Source organism: Ursus maritimus, unplaced genomic scaffold, assembly GCF_017311325.1.
Source record: "Ursus maritimus isolate PB19 unplaced genomic scaffold, ASM1731132v1 scaffold_11, whole genome shotgun sequence".
Classification (NCBI taxonomy): domain Eukaryota; kingdom Metazoa; phylum Chordata; class Mammalia; order Carnivora; family Ursidae; genus Ursus; species Ursus maritimus.
In genome coordinates this window covers 16,348,609-16,365,051 of record NW_024423453.1, presented here as the reverse complement: position 1 = coordinate 16,365,051, position 16,443 = coordinate 16,348,609, and the positions used below count along the sequence as shown (strand labels likewise).

The following is a 16,443-nucleotide window of genomic DNA, read 5'->3' as shown; positions in this document are numbered from 1 at the left end:
ACTAAACAGTGGCACAAACTGTGAGAAAAACATAAATCAATAAACAGAACAATGAAAAGAGCTGGCATAATAACCAAGATGAAAATGATCTAAATGTGAGGAACAGGCGTCTCAGTCATCGAAAGTAAGGGTGTGGTATTAGATCTTGTCATCTGCTTCTAGGGATAAGAATTTTACCGGATATGTACTTGGCTTTAATGTTTTGATCACTGTTAACTTTTTAAAATGGAAATGCAAAAAATGGGCAAATTAGATAAGATTGTAGGAAATTACTAATAAAGCAACTTAAGTATTTCTGTTGCAAATAAATAACAGGTGGCATTGCAGAGAAGCATCTATTGTGCAAGGACCCAGCTATGTGATCCCTGTAAAGATGAAAGTGTGGTAACAGTGAAGCACTTATACCTAGAAAAATCTGGATATTCCATAGCAAATACTTTCACTTTACCTTTGCTGAAATTTATTGTGCTTTTCATGTTAACTGAAATCAACCTGTGTGACTTTATTTTGTCATTTTTCAGTGCCCCTGATAAAAATCTTCGTCTTCCCTGTTCCAGGTTTAAGATCAGGAGTAGAAGAAGCAGGCACAAGTAAAGAGTGAAAAATATCATGGTGATCGGAAAGATAACATGAAAGGTCATCACTGAGCTTCACAGGCTAATTCCCCAGAGGAGACCTAAACCGCATCATTCAGTCATCATTCTGGACATTGATTTTTGGGTGTTCTGCCAGCCTCCAGGGTGCCCCACCTTACTAAGTTGCCACTCCCTACAATGCCTGGCCTATTGGGATACCATGCCAACGTATCTGCCTTCTCAGCCAGTTCCTAGTATTTCAGAGAAAAGTAATAGTACCAGTGATTAAATGCATAATACATCATAAACCCACTTTTTTTTTTATAGAAGTTACTTGTACCTTTACAAAAACAAAGGGGAGGGAAGGAAAACTTGCATCTGTGCTGAACGTTCAGATACGTAGATTTACTAAACTATTACACACTTGAAGACAAACTACATTTTTCAAAATGGGTGGTAGGGCCAAAATTCAGCTCTCAAGTACAGCAGGCATTTAACAGCCCAATATAAGTACAATTTCCAGTCCTCTCCATTCTAAGTTTACAAGTCATCAATGACTATAATGTCAATGTTCATGTTAAAAATAAATGCAATATAATTTTTGCTAATCTTTAGAAACATTTACAGAGCTTTTTCCCTACTCTCAATGTTTAACTGCTCACCTTTTCAAACTTTTAAGAAAAGGAGGTCTTCAGAGGAATGACATCACAGAGGAAGTGGGTAAGTAGTTTCTAAGGGGTTATAACAACTTGTACCCCACCTTTGGGGCCTTATTTTGTATAGGCCGATGAGCTGGGAAATTCCTTAATTCATGACTTTTGACCATTTTCATGCATATCCTTTAAATATCACAACAGTCCTGTGACATAATTATCCTATACCCATTATCTAAAATTCCATGCTATTAGTAACTTATTTCAGATTGTGGACACGTTGGCCATGTATCTAGTCTGACACCTTTTCATAAAATTAAATTTTCCTTTTTTAAAATTTAAGAGTAATTTGGGAATACAGAAAGCACACAGTTCAAGTGATACATTCATTCATTTAATGTATAGCTTATCTTCCAGGCACTGGGATACATCAGTGAACTAAACAGAACAAGGATCCCTGCCTTTGTGCCATTCAAATTCCAGCTGGGGAGACACACAATAAGCATAACTAAATAAATTATATGTTACAATATGATAAATCCTGTAGAAAAAAGTAAAGTTGAGTAGGATTAGAGGGACGGGGAGTGGTGGGGGTAGTGATTAGGTTGTAATATTAAATAGCATAGTCACAGTAAGCTCCATTGAGAAACTGACATTTGAGCAAATACTTGAAGGAGTTAACTATCCAGCTATCAGAGAAGAGAGAGGGAATAGTCCGTGCAGAAGCCCTATCGTAGGACCAGGCCTAGAATGTGTGAAGGGCAGTGTGTACAAAGCAGAGGGTTTAAAGGGAAGAGGAAATGAGGTCAGAAAGGTAATGGAATAGGAGATTTGTAGGCTGTTGTAAATATTTAGCTCCTACTCTGAGAAAATGGAAAGCCATGGTAGGATTTTAAGCAGAAAAATGGAATGATCTGACATTTTTCCAGCATGACTTTGGCTGCCAAAACTACACTGGGCCAAAGGCAGAAACAGAGACACTGTTAGAGTCTTGCTGGGTAACCTGGGCTGAGACAGTGGAGACTTGGACCACAGGGATGGCAGCAGAGATGGTAAAAAGCTGTATCTGCATATATTTTGACAGCAGAGTCAACAGGGTTTTCTGACAGATTGGACGTGCAGTACGAGATAGGGAAGGCTATGAGTGGGAACAGGTTTTATGGGGAAAAATGAGGAAGTCAGTTTTGGACATGTTGAGTTTGAGATGAATATTAGACACTCTAATGAAGATAATGTGTATTGATCCCATACTATACAACAGCCGTGTCATTTAACCTTTTTTCCCTCTTGCTAATGCTAACAGCCACAGAATTAGCAGTTGAAAAGTTCTAATTTATTTGGAATGTTAGAAAATGTGTTAAGTTACAGTAATTCCCATGAGCTATTATTCTCGATTCTGAAAGATATGAAACCTAAAAAGGGAATGTAAATGTTCATGTATGAGAGTAATATAAACCTGTCAGGTGTTAGGGGGAGGGCACACCACAAGGCTTCCCTGAAGGCTGTCCACATAAGCCAGCTTAACTCACGGTCCTAAACCATTTGTTGACAGTGATAACAATGGGCTAATGATTTTAAAGATGGTTCTGGGAATTTGACCTCTCGTAGGGGTATCTGAATAGTGAAGAATCAAGTAGACTTTGGAAAAGCATGATTAACATTTTAAATAGGTTTTTGTCTAGATATTTTCTTTGAAATTTCAGAAAGAAACTAAAGTGGTACTTACACATATTGAAAAACTGATCCTAGGAGATGGTGGGAACCAGGTTTCTCACTGCTGGAGTGGGAGGTTACAGACAAGAGAGGAAGGCTAAAATGATTCATGTGATATGGCGGATTAGGGTTGGAGACATCAGTAAGTACTCACGTTTGGCTTAATATAGACACAGATAGAGAAATACTCATAGATGTATATGTACCCAGCGTAGTATATGCCTATATTTCTTGCTCTGTCAGGTGAGAGGGCCTAGAAGCAAACACACTTCATCAGGAAAAAGCAAACCTAACATCCAGATCTTGGTTTCTAATACCATTTCCCATAAAAGCAATGAAGGCTTCTTAGAGAAATGGCTCATCCCTAGGCTATAGTAGGGAATATGCAAGATGAACCTGGAGCATCTTGTAGACTATTATCAAGTGCTCAAAATCCTCCAGCACTGATGGGGTGTGTCAAAGAGTACAGGAGCCAACTGGAAAAGCTCCCAATGACCATAGCAAAAGCAATTTGAACAAAATAAATAACACAGTTTGGATTATAACCCAAAGGATAAAATAAACACCCATGAGTGTATACTGATAAAAGTGATTGAATAAATAAATGAGAATAGGCAAATTTCTCAGGCAAAAGAATTCCAAATTTATAAATATTTCTCTCTCAAGGAGATGGAGCATTAGCCCCCATCCCTTAAATGTGGACTATATATAGTGACTTACTTCCAAAGAATACAGGGTAGAAAGGGGGGAAAATAATAACTTTATAGTAGAGACAAACACTACCTCAGCCGGATGATCAAGATTGACAAAGGCTTGATAGACAATGAGAAAAGAGATAAGCAGGGTAATTTCTCCTAACCACCGTCTCTTCCCCTTACTCATCGATTGCACAAATCTGGTCCACTGCTAAATGTTAGATGTGAACTTTATGGCCATTTCCCCATGCTCTGTTTTTTGGATTGTTTATTCTTTTACAGTACTTTGATTTTCCAGTTTTGGCTTATGAGGGAGTTTGCTCAACCTAGATCCAAAAATGCTTTGCTTACACCACTTCTGAGAATTAAAAACAGACATGATGTAAGTAACAATGTTGATTATTTCAGAACAAAATAAAACAAATTGTGAAAGGTTAAAAGCTAATTTGACCTTAATCTTTGTATATACATATAAGATGTGTAAAATTTTATAAGACTGGTTTCTAAAAGCAGTAATTCTCATTAGGTAGTAAACTTTGCATTTAATCTAGGGTATAGCTCTTAAAAATAATATACATTCCTCTTCAATTAGTGTATTTTTCTGACAAACCTGATCAGTATATATTGTCATTCTAGATAACTGAGCCCTCAAAAATCTGTTTTCCCTACTTTGCTGTTTATGTAGGTCTCATTTCATTTTTAAGGCCCCTCAACTAAGAAAGATATTCTATAGGTTAAAAAATGTATTTTACTTTTACAGTAATTAAGTGTATATCCTCAGAGAATAAATTTTTTTTTCATTTTTCACTATTATGGATCCATACAAGTTATATACACATTTCTAATATTGAGATATCTTGTTCAGGATATCATGATTTATTACAGCATTATATAGAAGTCAACATGCAATTTTCTAGCACATAAAGACCAGGCAAGTTTTCTTTGCAAATGCCAACACGGATGTTGTTTGGTGACTTAAATTTAAAACTACAGTTAACCTCACTATATGCAGTTTTTTAAAACCTACAATTTTGTGAACACATAAGAAATCATAAATGCTAATATTTGTTCTGGACCTCCCTGTTGTTCATGGCAACAAAATTTATCCTCTATGGAATGGAATAAGAGTCTGTTGCGTATTAAAAAACTACTCAAGTTCAGCCTCTAAATATAGGCTTTGGCAGTTAAATATAGTTGCTCTAAACTTTTGTGTTTTCTAGCTTCAAAAGAGGGCAGGGGAAAGACCCTTAAGAAATGTTTTCAAACAGTGAGGATTCCTTAGCTTAAAAGCATTCATGCCATTACTATGTGAAGGTATTGGGGGGAGGGGGAACACCCTAGTCTTTTTTCATACTCTCAACTGGTAGCAATCAACATAACATGACTCTTAGAAACCAAAATATTTTATGTGTCCAGAGTACTCTTCTAAGAGGAAATGAGAATGTTTTGCAAATCACTGCAGGAATCATAAACAGGGGAGACGGCAAAAGAACCCAGGGATGTGCCATAATACAACAGTCAAATGGGGTCAGGTAGAAGGGTGGAAAGAATTATGCCTGTGGCAAGTGCAAGTTTATAAACCCCAGTTTCTCCAGATCGTAAGGGGCATCTGCATCCCCATGATGGCTAGTGGTCACAACACTAGACTTAAACCAAAAGTTGCTATTCGGTTTTTTGTTTTGCTTAGCTTTTCATATGCCGGCTGTCTCTTCTCATTGTCACCTGAGTGAGGTCTCTGCTGACATCCCTGGCTGTGGTGTCTTTTACCATCAGTGATTCATCTCAACCCATTAAATGTTGGCACAGATAGTATTAATAGCCAAGGGTCAAGACTTTTAGTTTCTTGCCTAAAAGTTGCTGTTGTTGACAGCTCACAGCCTATGGATCTGACTCAGAAAGAAATAGGTCACTTACTGACCCACCAACATCACCTCCTTGATTTGAGGGTAGGGGGACTTCTCATCTGAAAATTGACATAGCCCACCCAGACTAATTTGAAAGAGATAGGATTGCTGCTGAAAAGTCAAGGAAGCAAGCCGCATACACTGAATGGTAAGACTGGAGATTAGGTTGTGAACTTGGCAAGAATAGAGCCTATGATGGGAGCAACAACAACTGAATCTTGGCTGATGCCATTGCTCGAAACTGATAAATCCTGAATTTTCCATTTATGTGTAATAGCTGTGACTTTGTTCCTACATAGTTTGTGATAAATTTCTAAGCATTGCTAAATTAACTCTTACTGCATCAACTTGAAGGAAATCTGTTGTATCAGAAAGAATTAACATATATCCAAGGAGATAGAAACATATTTTAGACTAAATAAAATACCTTAATCTTGTGAAAGGTCCTGCTGAGCTAAGAAACTATAAAACACTTTATTTCGGAGCACTTTCTGCTTCTGATGGCACCGAATCAACAGTCTGGAAAGCTTAATGACTATTTACCAAGAGAAAAGGTCAGAATTCTCTTACGTCTAACTTGTGGAGAATTCTGTAAGACCGAGAAGATAGTTTAGTCTTCAGGTCTATTGTTCTAAATTCATCTCTTTTATGGACCCCAGTAATTTCAGAGATGTGCTTTAAAGTAGAGTAGCTTCTGTTTTCATCACTTTTGACAACTATGAAGGTTTTCATCATTACAGATGAACGTAAATTCCAGCCTACATTCTGGAGATAAATAACCCCTCCCATGAGTATCTTATAGGGCCACCGTGATTACCAGGTTACTGGATCTTCTAATCTCAGTAAGTAGAAAACTATAGGATAACAGTTTCAAATCGTTCACTGAACCAGATTAAGAAAGAGAAAAAGTGAGAGCTTTAAAACCACTTGACTAGTGCTGTTCAGTTAGTCATAACAAAAGCAAAGGTATGCATCTCCTTATTTTCTCCACCACCTTCACTGGTTTTTTTCATGACAGTAACCAAACCAACACCAAACCTTTGCAGAGCCATCATGAATCACACTACATGTCTTTTGTCACATCCTGATGTGAGAAGAGTAGGAATAAACCTCTCCTCTCTACAAACTCAAGGTCATCCAAACCTACTGATTCACTGTCCTGGAAATATTTAAAATGCTACTTTGGTAGATTCCCAACATATTACATCACCCTTTAAGTTGACAACAGACTGGTAGGAAAAAAAAAAACAAGGTCTGTAGACATAAAAGTCCCAAGTAGTCAATCTTTGGGGACTATATTTTTTGCCTAGAAACTGCGTCCATTCCCCTAATTTGACTATTACCTATACGCTGACGACACCCAAATCTATATATGGACACAGACCTCTTTTCCAAGTTCAGGAACCACAATTACAACTATGTAGTGAACATCTCTACCTGAGTTTCTCTTAGGCAATTCAAACCAGGTAAGTCTAAATTTGAACCTGTATTACCTTTTTTGCAGAACTTGCTCTTTCCTCTTTCCCCTTGCTCATCTACCTTCTCATCCAAACCAGAACCTCGGACTTTTCCCGCTACTTCACTCCTAAATCTAATCAATCTCAAGTGCTAGTACTTTACTCAGTCCTCTCTTTCCTGTCATTGCCAGGTTTTCATCATCACCTGCTTGGACTGTTACCATGGCCTTCTAACTGGTTTGTCTCCAGCAGTGTCGGCCCTCTCAAGTCCGTCCTCTACACCGCTGCCAGAGTGATCTTTCTCAAATTCAAAACAGATCATGTCTCTCCTTAAAATTCTTCATGGGCTTTCCAGTGCTTGTAACCCATGGTGTATAAGGCACTTCAGCAGCCAGTCTGTCTACCTCTCCAGCCTTACTTCTTCCTTCCACTCTGCATTTCCCTTGCGCTTTACACTCCTGCAGTAGTGAATTCTTTGTAATGCTACAGAAAATACCTCCTAAGCCTTCTGCACCCATGCCTTTGCATGTACTGTGTTCTAAAACTCCACTCCTCTGCTCCCTGACTGCCTGATGAATTCCTTCTTCTACATCATCTAAAATCCTATTGATAGGTCGTCTTCCAAGATGAGTTTAATCACTTCCTTTCCCATATTACTTCCTATGTCATAATACTTCTTACTTCCTATCCAATATTACTATGCATTTATACAAAATATAGAAGGAACATATCAAAACCCTTACAGTTATTATAAATACTTGCACTTCTGCCTCCCCAGGACTGTGATTCATTAAGGGCACAATTTTGTATTCAGTTTTATGACCCAGATGACTAGCATCTGGCACACTGTACACTCAGAAATATTGGCTATTCTTGGACGATTCTACAGTTTATTCAACTACCAAAGAGGGAGCATACGCCATTACACCCCGAGCTACTATTCATCCCACAAAAGTCACATAAGTTGATAACATATCAACATAAATGTATCTTTGTCAGATGATCAATCAGTTGATTGAAATACTCTTTTTCTCTGTAAATCTGTTTTGGTACCTTCAGAAATCCAAAGGTCGTCACTCAGAAAAAATTTCAAAACTAAGTGTATGGCTTAAAACACCACAACTGCTCAGTAATATTAAATCTCTTATGTGGGGAAAGTTATAGGCAATAGTAACTGGCTACTGGTGTTGGTATCATGGCTATGGTTTGTGTGTATACATAAACACACACACTGTTTGAGGTGTATGTCCCCGTCTACTCCCCCACTGAGACAGAAGTGGGGGCTATCTTTTATACTGCTTTATTTCTCTGCAGTATTTCCCACATATCGTGTCTGCCCAACAGACATGTGACCCTGGTCTAATAACAGTGGTGGAGTTCACAGGGAGGCTGCATTAGTGCAAAGTACTAGCCAGGAGCTAGGACTCCTGACTAGCTGTGATAAAAAGGAAAAAAGTGAAGTCCTTGTCCTAAATGAGCTTATAGATAAGTGAGAAGAGGAAGTAAAACTTTTGAGGACCTATTATGCATGATCCTGATTGGGCATTTGATATAAATTATCTAATTTAGTCCTCACAAAAACTCTGCAAGATAGGCTCTTTATTATCTCTATTTTACAGGTGGTAAGGGAACTAACTCCGAACAATTTGCTCAAGAACACACAGCTAGTATGTGCCAGTGCCGGTATCAGTATCTGGGTTAAGAGCCCACATTCTCAACTCATATTCTATACTGCAAGCATTTTGTATGTGAGATCTGAAAGAAACTTAAAAACTGATACTCAAAATTTTATATGTCCATCCCACTGATCTTCAAGATGCACAGTATGAGAGTTTTTTGTACAACTCTAGCATAGTAGCTTTGCAGAGAAGGCAGTACAATGCGATGAATTAGAGCTCATGCTCTCGAGTCAAGTCTGCCTCAAGTGCCATCCAGGCTCTACCTCATATGAGCTGTGTTTCCATGGTTACTTACTCCCTCAGAACTTCAGTTTTTGCATCCATGAAATAGAGTAATACTATCTTATAGGGTGAATATGAAGATTAAATTATATAATACTTGCAAAATCCTTAATAAAGAATAAATACCAATATTAGTAAATTAACAGCAATAAAAGCCAACAACAACAACAACAAAAAAAACCTACAAAAAGAGTATTACTTACAGAAGCCAGTAATCTTCCATCTTCCTTCATGGCAAGATAGCGATTTGCACATACTCCTTTGATGGACACAACCCCTCTCTCTTCCGCTTGAAGTTGCAGTTTGACTGTAATGGAAAAATCACCTTTGTGGCATCACAGAAAAAAAGAGCCGTCTACACATTTACACAACATGAAGACAAGAGCAATCCGCTAATCCACTCTAGAGGTTTGGCAAGGTGGGGAGACGGGATGGGTGTCGATTAGATCATATTGGGGTGACACGCAGATCCTCTAGAACACGAGTGCCTCTAGACCCCTTCTTACTCAGGGTCAGTGGGCAGAGAAGAGCGGCAGAACAGGGAGTGTTTTCCTTTGATAGGCAATTAGCCTCCACTTGGCTCCGTTAAATGCTTACATGTTTATAAAAGTGAACATATTTTAAAGTACATAAAAATGTAGGGGCACCTGGGTGGCTTAGTCAGTTAAGCCGCCGACTCTTGGTTTCAGCTCAGGTCATCCTCTCAGGGTCCTGGGATTGAGCCTGGCTTCAGGCTCTGCACTCAGTGGGCAGTCTGCTTGTGGATTCTCCCCCTCCCGGTGCCCCCCCCCCCAATGCTCATGCTTTCTCTCCCTCTCTCCAATAAATATTTTTTTAAAATAAAAGTACATAAAAAGGTAAACCACTTGTGAGAATTTCCACACTACTGCCTAAGTTTAAACTTACTAAAAGTTTTTTTTGAGAGTGCACACGATGGTGGGGGAAGGGGCAGAGGGAGAGGGAGAGAATCTTAAGCAGAGTCCACATTTAACCAACTAGCAGAGTCACCCCAGTGCCTCTTTAAAGATAATTTTAACCAATTCTTCACAAATAAAATATACTTGATCACTATAATCTTTTGGTTTGTATTTCCTTAAGTTTCTACACATCTTATTTCTAGCTTCCCCTTTAATATAATACCAATGCATTTTTCTTTCTTTACAGACGGGTTACGATGTATACATTTTGGGAGGGGGTGGCAAATCTCTATCTCATAAAAAACAAAATGCTCATACTTAATTTGCTTTTACAGTGTGTTGAAAGATTTTCAGAATGTAAGATCCTGAAGAGGATGACCTGTTCTACTGCAGATCATAGGGGGGAAAATATTACATGATTATGATTGTGCCATAAAGATAATTATCTAATTCAAATAAAAATGAAGTTAACAGCTTCTGTTTTTCTATTCAGAGGTACCATTCTCCTGCCTAAAATGTATTCTCCAAAATGTATTTTAGCTAACAGAGGTTACATAAAAAACAGATTCTGGGGCTAAATAATAGGAAACTCTTGGTTAAGCCAAGTTAACTCTTTACTGCCAAACGTCTCAGACCTTTGCTTCTTATAACCTGCATTATAAATCACCATAAGGGGATCAAGTATACATTCTTTATAAAATTTACCTGGACTCAGAATGAATTTTTTCATAGGCCATTATGTGGCCTATGAACATATCTAGGACATTCTTGAGAGCAATAAAAAAAAAGTAGTAAATATTCAAATGTTTAGAAATCAGCATAATATTAATCAGATAGCATTAGAAACAAAGTAAGTTAATTTTCCCAGGTGTTTCTAGGTAGCTAGGGAAACATGACATGAAAAAGCAATGTTTGAAAAATTCTGGAATTATTAACTTTATTAGATATGTCATAGTAATTATGTCTTAAAATTTTCTGTATCAGGCAGAGCAACCTACAGGTGAAACAAGACATAACATCTGGGATTAACTTTAAAACATTTTAGCAATCAAAAATAAATAAAATATTCTAGCAGCCAATCCATTTTTTTTATAAAGTGGGCAGCATAAAACAAGATTGATTAACCTATGTCAATAGTTATTAGAAGCTTGGGATTTTATTATTCTATTTGCACTACTTTATGAATGTTTGAGAATTTACATTAAAAAAAATCTGTTGAACATTTAATGCCTGATTCTCCTCTGTGTACCAGTCGCTCCTAGATTTCAGAGGCCATAGCATTAGGTGAGCCTGCACTTACCAGGCAAAATTTCTCTATAGAATCTTAACAGATAATGTAAGGTAAAAGAAATACAATCAAACATGAAAACTAAACAAAGAAGGGCATAAAGTCTTTTTCACAACATTATAGGGAAGTGTAGAAAATAAGTTTTATTTTTAACAAATATAACCAAAATTGTCTTAATAAGTATGACCAAACCTTGTATACAGCTCTAAAGTGATCCAGATAAGCCATATTAATTATGAATACATTTTTATCTCTTTTTAACTCGTAAGGCTGCAAAAATGCTCATGAGGCGAAATTGCATAATCGCTGTACTTTCTTTTGGTGGTTTATCAATAAACTGTAGCCTAGCTGTAGCCCACCATCATTAAGTGTGTATTACTGGTCATAAGAGAGATTATGTATATTAATGTGGGGCCAATACCAGTGACTCAATACCTAAAGTAAATGCCATCATTCATTTATTCATTGATCTTTTACAGATTCCGTGGGTATTCCACACTAGACGATTATCACTCATTAAGCCACTAAAAAATAAACATTAATTGTAGATGCTTAAAAAAGTTTCTATTGCCATATAATTATTAAAATATACACTCTAAAAATAACCACAGCCTAAAACAACAAGCTGTATAAGCCATAAAATCATAAATTTTCTTTAAAAACCCATTAAAGCTGAGATGAAAAGAACCCAAATGAACTAAATTCCACATACAAATGACCCCTTCCCAAAGAAGAGATGCCTAACTGCTTTTATCTCTGACACGAGAAAGAATAAACCTGCCAAAAAGGGAAGTATGGAGAAGCCAGCTGAAACTTTATTAACTCTTAACAACTGTTGATGTGAGAAGTTAGAGTCTGAGGAGTTCTAATCAAAGAACGACTCCATACCCACCTGCCAGTTCTCTTTCACACAGCTTGCACCGAGTGCACAACCAACACACATCAAAGGCTGGGACGCGACAGAAGGGCTGAGAAATTTTTGCTGAGTGCAAAGCAGCAGTTGGCTGAAGGCTAGGAGCAGGTCAATCTCTGAGTAAGATCCCTCTGACAAGCAACGAGCCTTCACCAAATGCAAAGCAGGATGAAGAGAGATCTTCCAAGACAAGCCAGGGGTTGAGTTCAAGAGCAAGGCTAACTGCTGACCTACCCAAACAGTTGGCAGCTGGGCTATAAGGCAAAATAGAATACAAAAAAAGTACCAAATTAATCCAAAAGAAGGAAGGAAAAGAGAAACTGGACAAAGAACAGATGGGGAAATTAGAAAACAAGTGCCAAGATGGCAGATTAAACCCAGCATATCAATAATTACACTAAATGTAAATTAACATTTACATTTAAGGGAAAAAAATTGTCAAGATAAAAAGGCAAAACTCAACTGTGTTGTTTGTAAGAAAAATGCTTTAAATATAAAGACAAAGGCAAATTGAAAGTAAAAACGTGGGGAAAAACGTAAAATTCACACCCAGGTATAATAATGCTGATATGGCTATATTAATATCTGATAATGTGGACTTCAAGGCAAGTACTGTGGAGGTGAACAAGGTGATTGCATGATGATAAGAGGTCAGATATGTCAAGACAACATAATAATCTTAAATGTGTAGCACGTAATAATAGAATCCTAAAATATCTCAAGCAAAATTTGACAGAATAAAGCAATAAGAATATGGAATATATGAATAACACTACCTACCAACTTGACCTGACTTTTTTCTTTTTATATCATGTAGCTTTCATTACCTGAGACTTTATTCTCCTCTTAACATCATAGTCAGTTGAAAACTGTGCTAAAAAAAAAATTAACTGCCATCATTGTAAGCTACCCTATGCTTATTTGCCTAGTGAACTTGAGTTGTTCAAATCAATTAACTCCAGCTGACAAGTTCTTTTTCTAAAGTCACCATGATATTAAGTAATATCAAGGGCTCTTGTCCTGAACTATTGGTTCCTTTGTTTTTTAACAGTCTGTAATAATTCATATATGATGCAATTCATTTAAAGTGTACATACAATTCAGTGGATTTCAGTAGTCACAGAGTTGTGCAACCGTTACTACAATCAATTTTAGAACATTTTCATCATCCCATACCCTTTAGTATTCACCTCCCATGTCCCCAATAGCACCATCCCCAGGCCTACACTACCACTAATCCACTTCCTGTCTCTATAGATTTTCCTATTCTGGATATTTCATATAGATGGAATCATGCAGTTTATGGTCTTTTATGACGGCTTCTTTCACTTAGCATAAGGTTTTCAAGGTTCATCCGTGTGGTAGCCATTATCACTACTTAATTCCTTTTTATTGCCAAATAACATTCTATGGACTAGATAAACCACATTTGATTTAACTGCACTGGTTGATGAACATCAATCTTGTTTCCAATTTGGGGCTACTATGAATTATACTGCTATGAACATGCTACAGAAGCAAGATTTTGGGTAGACATTTTCATTTCTTCTGGGTATACACTGAAAAGTCAAATTACTAAGTCATATGCTGACTATGGTTAATCATTTAGGAATTGTCAGACTTTTCAAAGCAACCATTTTACAGTTTCACTAGAAATTGAGGGTTCCAGTTTCTCTACATCCAGACCGCATTTGCTATAGTCTGTGTTTTGGGTTTTTGTTTTTGGTGTTGGTTTTTTTTTTTCCCCCTGTTTTTCTGTTTTGTTTTGTTTTTTTATGATTTTATTTATTTATTTGACAGAGAGAGACAGCCAGCGAGAGAGGGAACACAAGCAGGGGGAGTGGGAGAGGAAGAAGCAGGCTCCCAGCGGAGGAGCCTGATGTGGGGCTCGATCCCAGAATGCCAGGATCACGCCCTGAGCCGAAGGCAGAGGCTTAACGACTGCGCTACCCAGGCGCCCCTGTTTTTCTGTTTTTATTATAGCCAGCCTATTTGGGTGTGAAGTGGTATCTCATAGCTTTGATATGTTGATATTTTTCTGTTGGGTAATGATATTAGGCATCTTTTCATGTACTCATTGGCTGTTTGTATATATTCTTTAGAGAAACATCTATTCAAATCCTTGGCTCATTTTTAAATTAGGTCGTCTTTTTATCACTGAGTTCTAAGAGCTCTTTATGGATTTGAGACACAAATCCCTAATCATATATCTGATTTGCAAATATTTTCTCCCAACCTGTGGGTTGATTTTCCACTCTCTTGATGTTGTCCTTTGAAATAGAAACATCTTTAATTTTCATGAAATCCAGTTTACCAATTTTGTTATTATTGTGTTTTTATTGTCCTAAGAAACCGCTACATAATCCAGGGTCATGAATGAAGTTTTACAACTAAGCTTTTCTCTTATCCGTTTAGGTTTTGATCCATTTTAACTTTTTATGAGGTATGAATATCCAACGTCACTCTTTCACATGTGAATGTGCCCACCAAATTGACACTTAAAGACCACTACACCCAAACAGAATATGCATTCTTTTTAATAATCCCAAGAATAAATTATATACTGGCAATCAAACAAGTCTCAATACATTTAAAAGGATTAAAATCAAACAAAGTATTATATTAGAAATTAGTAACAATAAGTTATCTAGAAAATCCTCCAAATATTTGGAGATTAAGCAATATACTTCTAAAAAAAGCCACAGATAAATACAAGGGAAATTAGAAAATATTTCCTAATTGTATAATGGAAACTCAACATGCTTAAAGGGAAAGCTGTAGCGTTAAGTGTTTATATTAGAAAAGCAAAGACTGTGAAAATCAAAGCTTCTACCACGAGAACTAGAAAAAGATCCTTTTTTTTGCCATATTACTACTTTATGTTATATATATTTTTTATTTAAATTCCAGTTAACATACAGTGTTATATCAGTTTCAGGTGTACAGTATAATAATTCATTCGTTCCATACATCACCCAGTGCTCATCACAAGTGCACTCCCTATTCTCCCATCACCTATTTCAGCCATCCCCTCACTCCCCTCCCCTCTGGTAACCAGATTGTTCTGTATTATTAAGAGTAAGAACTACAAAAAGATTTCTTTCTATTTTTTTAAGATTGTATTTACTTATTTGCCACAGAGAGAGACAGAGAGAGAGCACAAGCAGGGGGAGAGTCAGGCAGAGGGAGATGCAGGCTCCCTGCTGAGCAAGGAGCCCCATGCCGGGCTCAATCCCACACGGCCTGAACTGAATCATGACCTGAGCTGAAGGCAGCTGCTTAACCAATTGAGCCACCCAGGTGTCCCTACAAAAAAATTTCTAATTAAGATCTCTAATTTCAATTAAGGCCAAAGTAATAGCAGAGGGAATACTTACTAATACATAAGGACATACATAAGGGACATATCAATAAAAGCAATGTGTAAACCCTTGCTTGAATTCTGATTAAAGCAAATATTTTTAAAATTTTTTGTAGAAAAATATAAGGCCAAGGGGAAATTTTAACTCTAACTGGATATTTTGTGCATCTAAGGGAATTTTTAAATTTTTATGCATGAGAATGGAACTGTGATTATTTTTTTAAGTCCTTATCTTTTAGAGATACATATTAATCATTTATGTATCTAATAGGTAATAAGTGTACATATTACTTATATAATGACTTACATAATCATTTTCTAAAATATTTGATAAAATAATATGTCAGCTAGGATATACTTCAAAATAATGCAGTACCAGGGAGGGGAAAGGAGCTAGTGGAGGGTTAGATGAAACAACTGGTCATGTGATGATGACTACTGAGGCTGGGGGATGGATACATGATGATCTTTATACTGGTCCTTTTATTTTTGTATATATTTTAAACTTTCTCTAATAAAAAGTTTTGTAGGTTATAAAAGAACAAAACAAGTAACCAAAGGCATTTCATTGGGCAATAGTGCTAATTTGGGTAACAATGTATTGAAGGGTATTAATTATTCAACCTATCCTAAAAATACCATAGATCGGGTGACATAAGTGATAAACACTTATTTCTCGCAGTTCTGGAGGCTGAGGAATCCAAGATCAAGGTGCTATTAGCGTTGGTGTCTGGTGAGGTCCCTTTTTCTACACACCTTGTCAACACTTGTTTCTTGTGTTTTTGATTTTAGCCATTCTGACAGTCATTCTGAGAGGATATCTCATGATGGCTTGGTTTGCATTTCCCTGATGATGAGTGATGTTGAACAACTTTTCATATGTTTAGCCATCTGTATGTCTTCTTTGGAGAAATGTATATTTATTTCTTCTATTTTTTTTTAATTGTATTACTTGGTGGGGTTCTTTTTTGGCATTGAATTGTGTAAGTTCTTTATATATTTTGGA

The 16,443-nt window shown here is 36.9% G+C and overlaps 2 protein-coding genes across 2 annotated transcripts in view; one reads left to right on the top strand and one right to left on the bottom strand.

Annotated features, from left to right (window-relative positions):
* Positions 1-1,178, top strand: part of NUDT6 (nudix hydrolase 6) — a 29,953-nt gene extending 28,775 nt beyond the window's left edge. Inside the window, exon 6 of the mRNA XM_008689493.2 lies at positions 558-1,178. The gene's annotated coding sequence lies outside the window, so the exon portion shown is untranslated. The remainder of the gene's footprint in view (positions 1-557) is intronic.
* Positions 1-16,443, bottom strand: part of FGF2 (fibroblast growth factor 2) — a 63,430-nt gene that overhangs the window by 1,991 nt on the left and 44,996 nt on the right. The window contains 1 exon segment of the mRNA XM_040626567.1: positions 9,162-9,265. Within this exon segment, the coding sequence (XP_040482501.1) occupies positions 9,162-9,265 (104 nt within the window).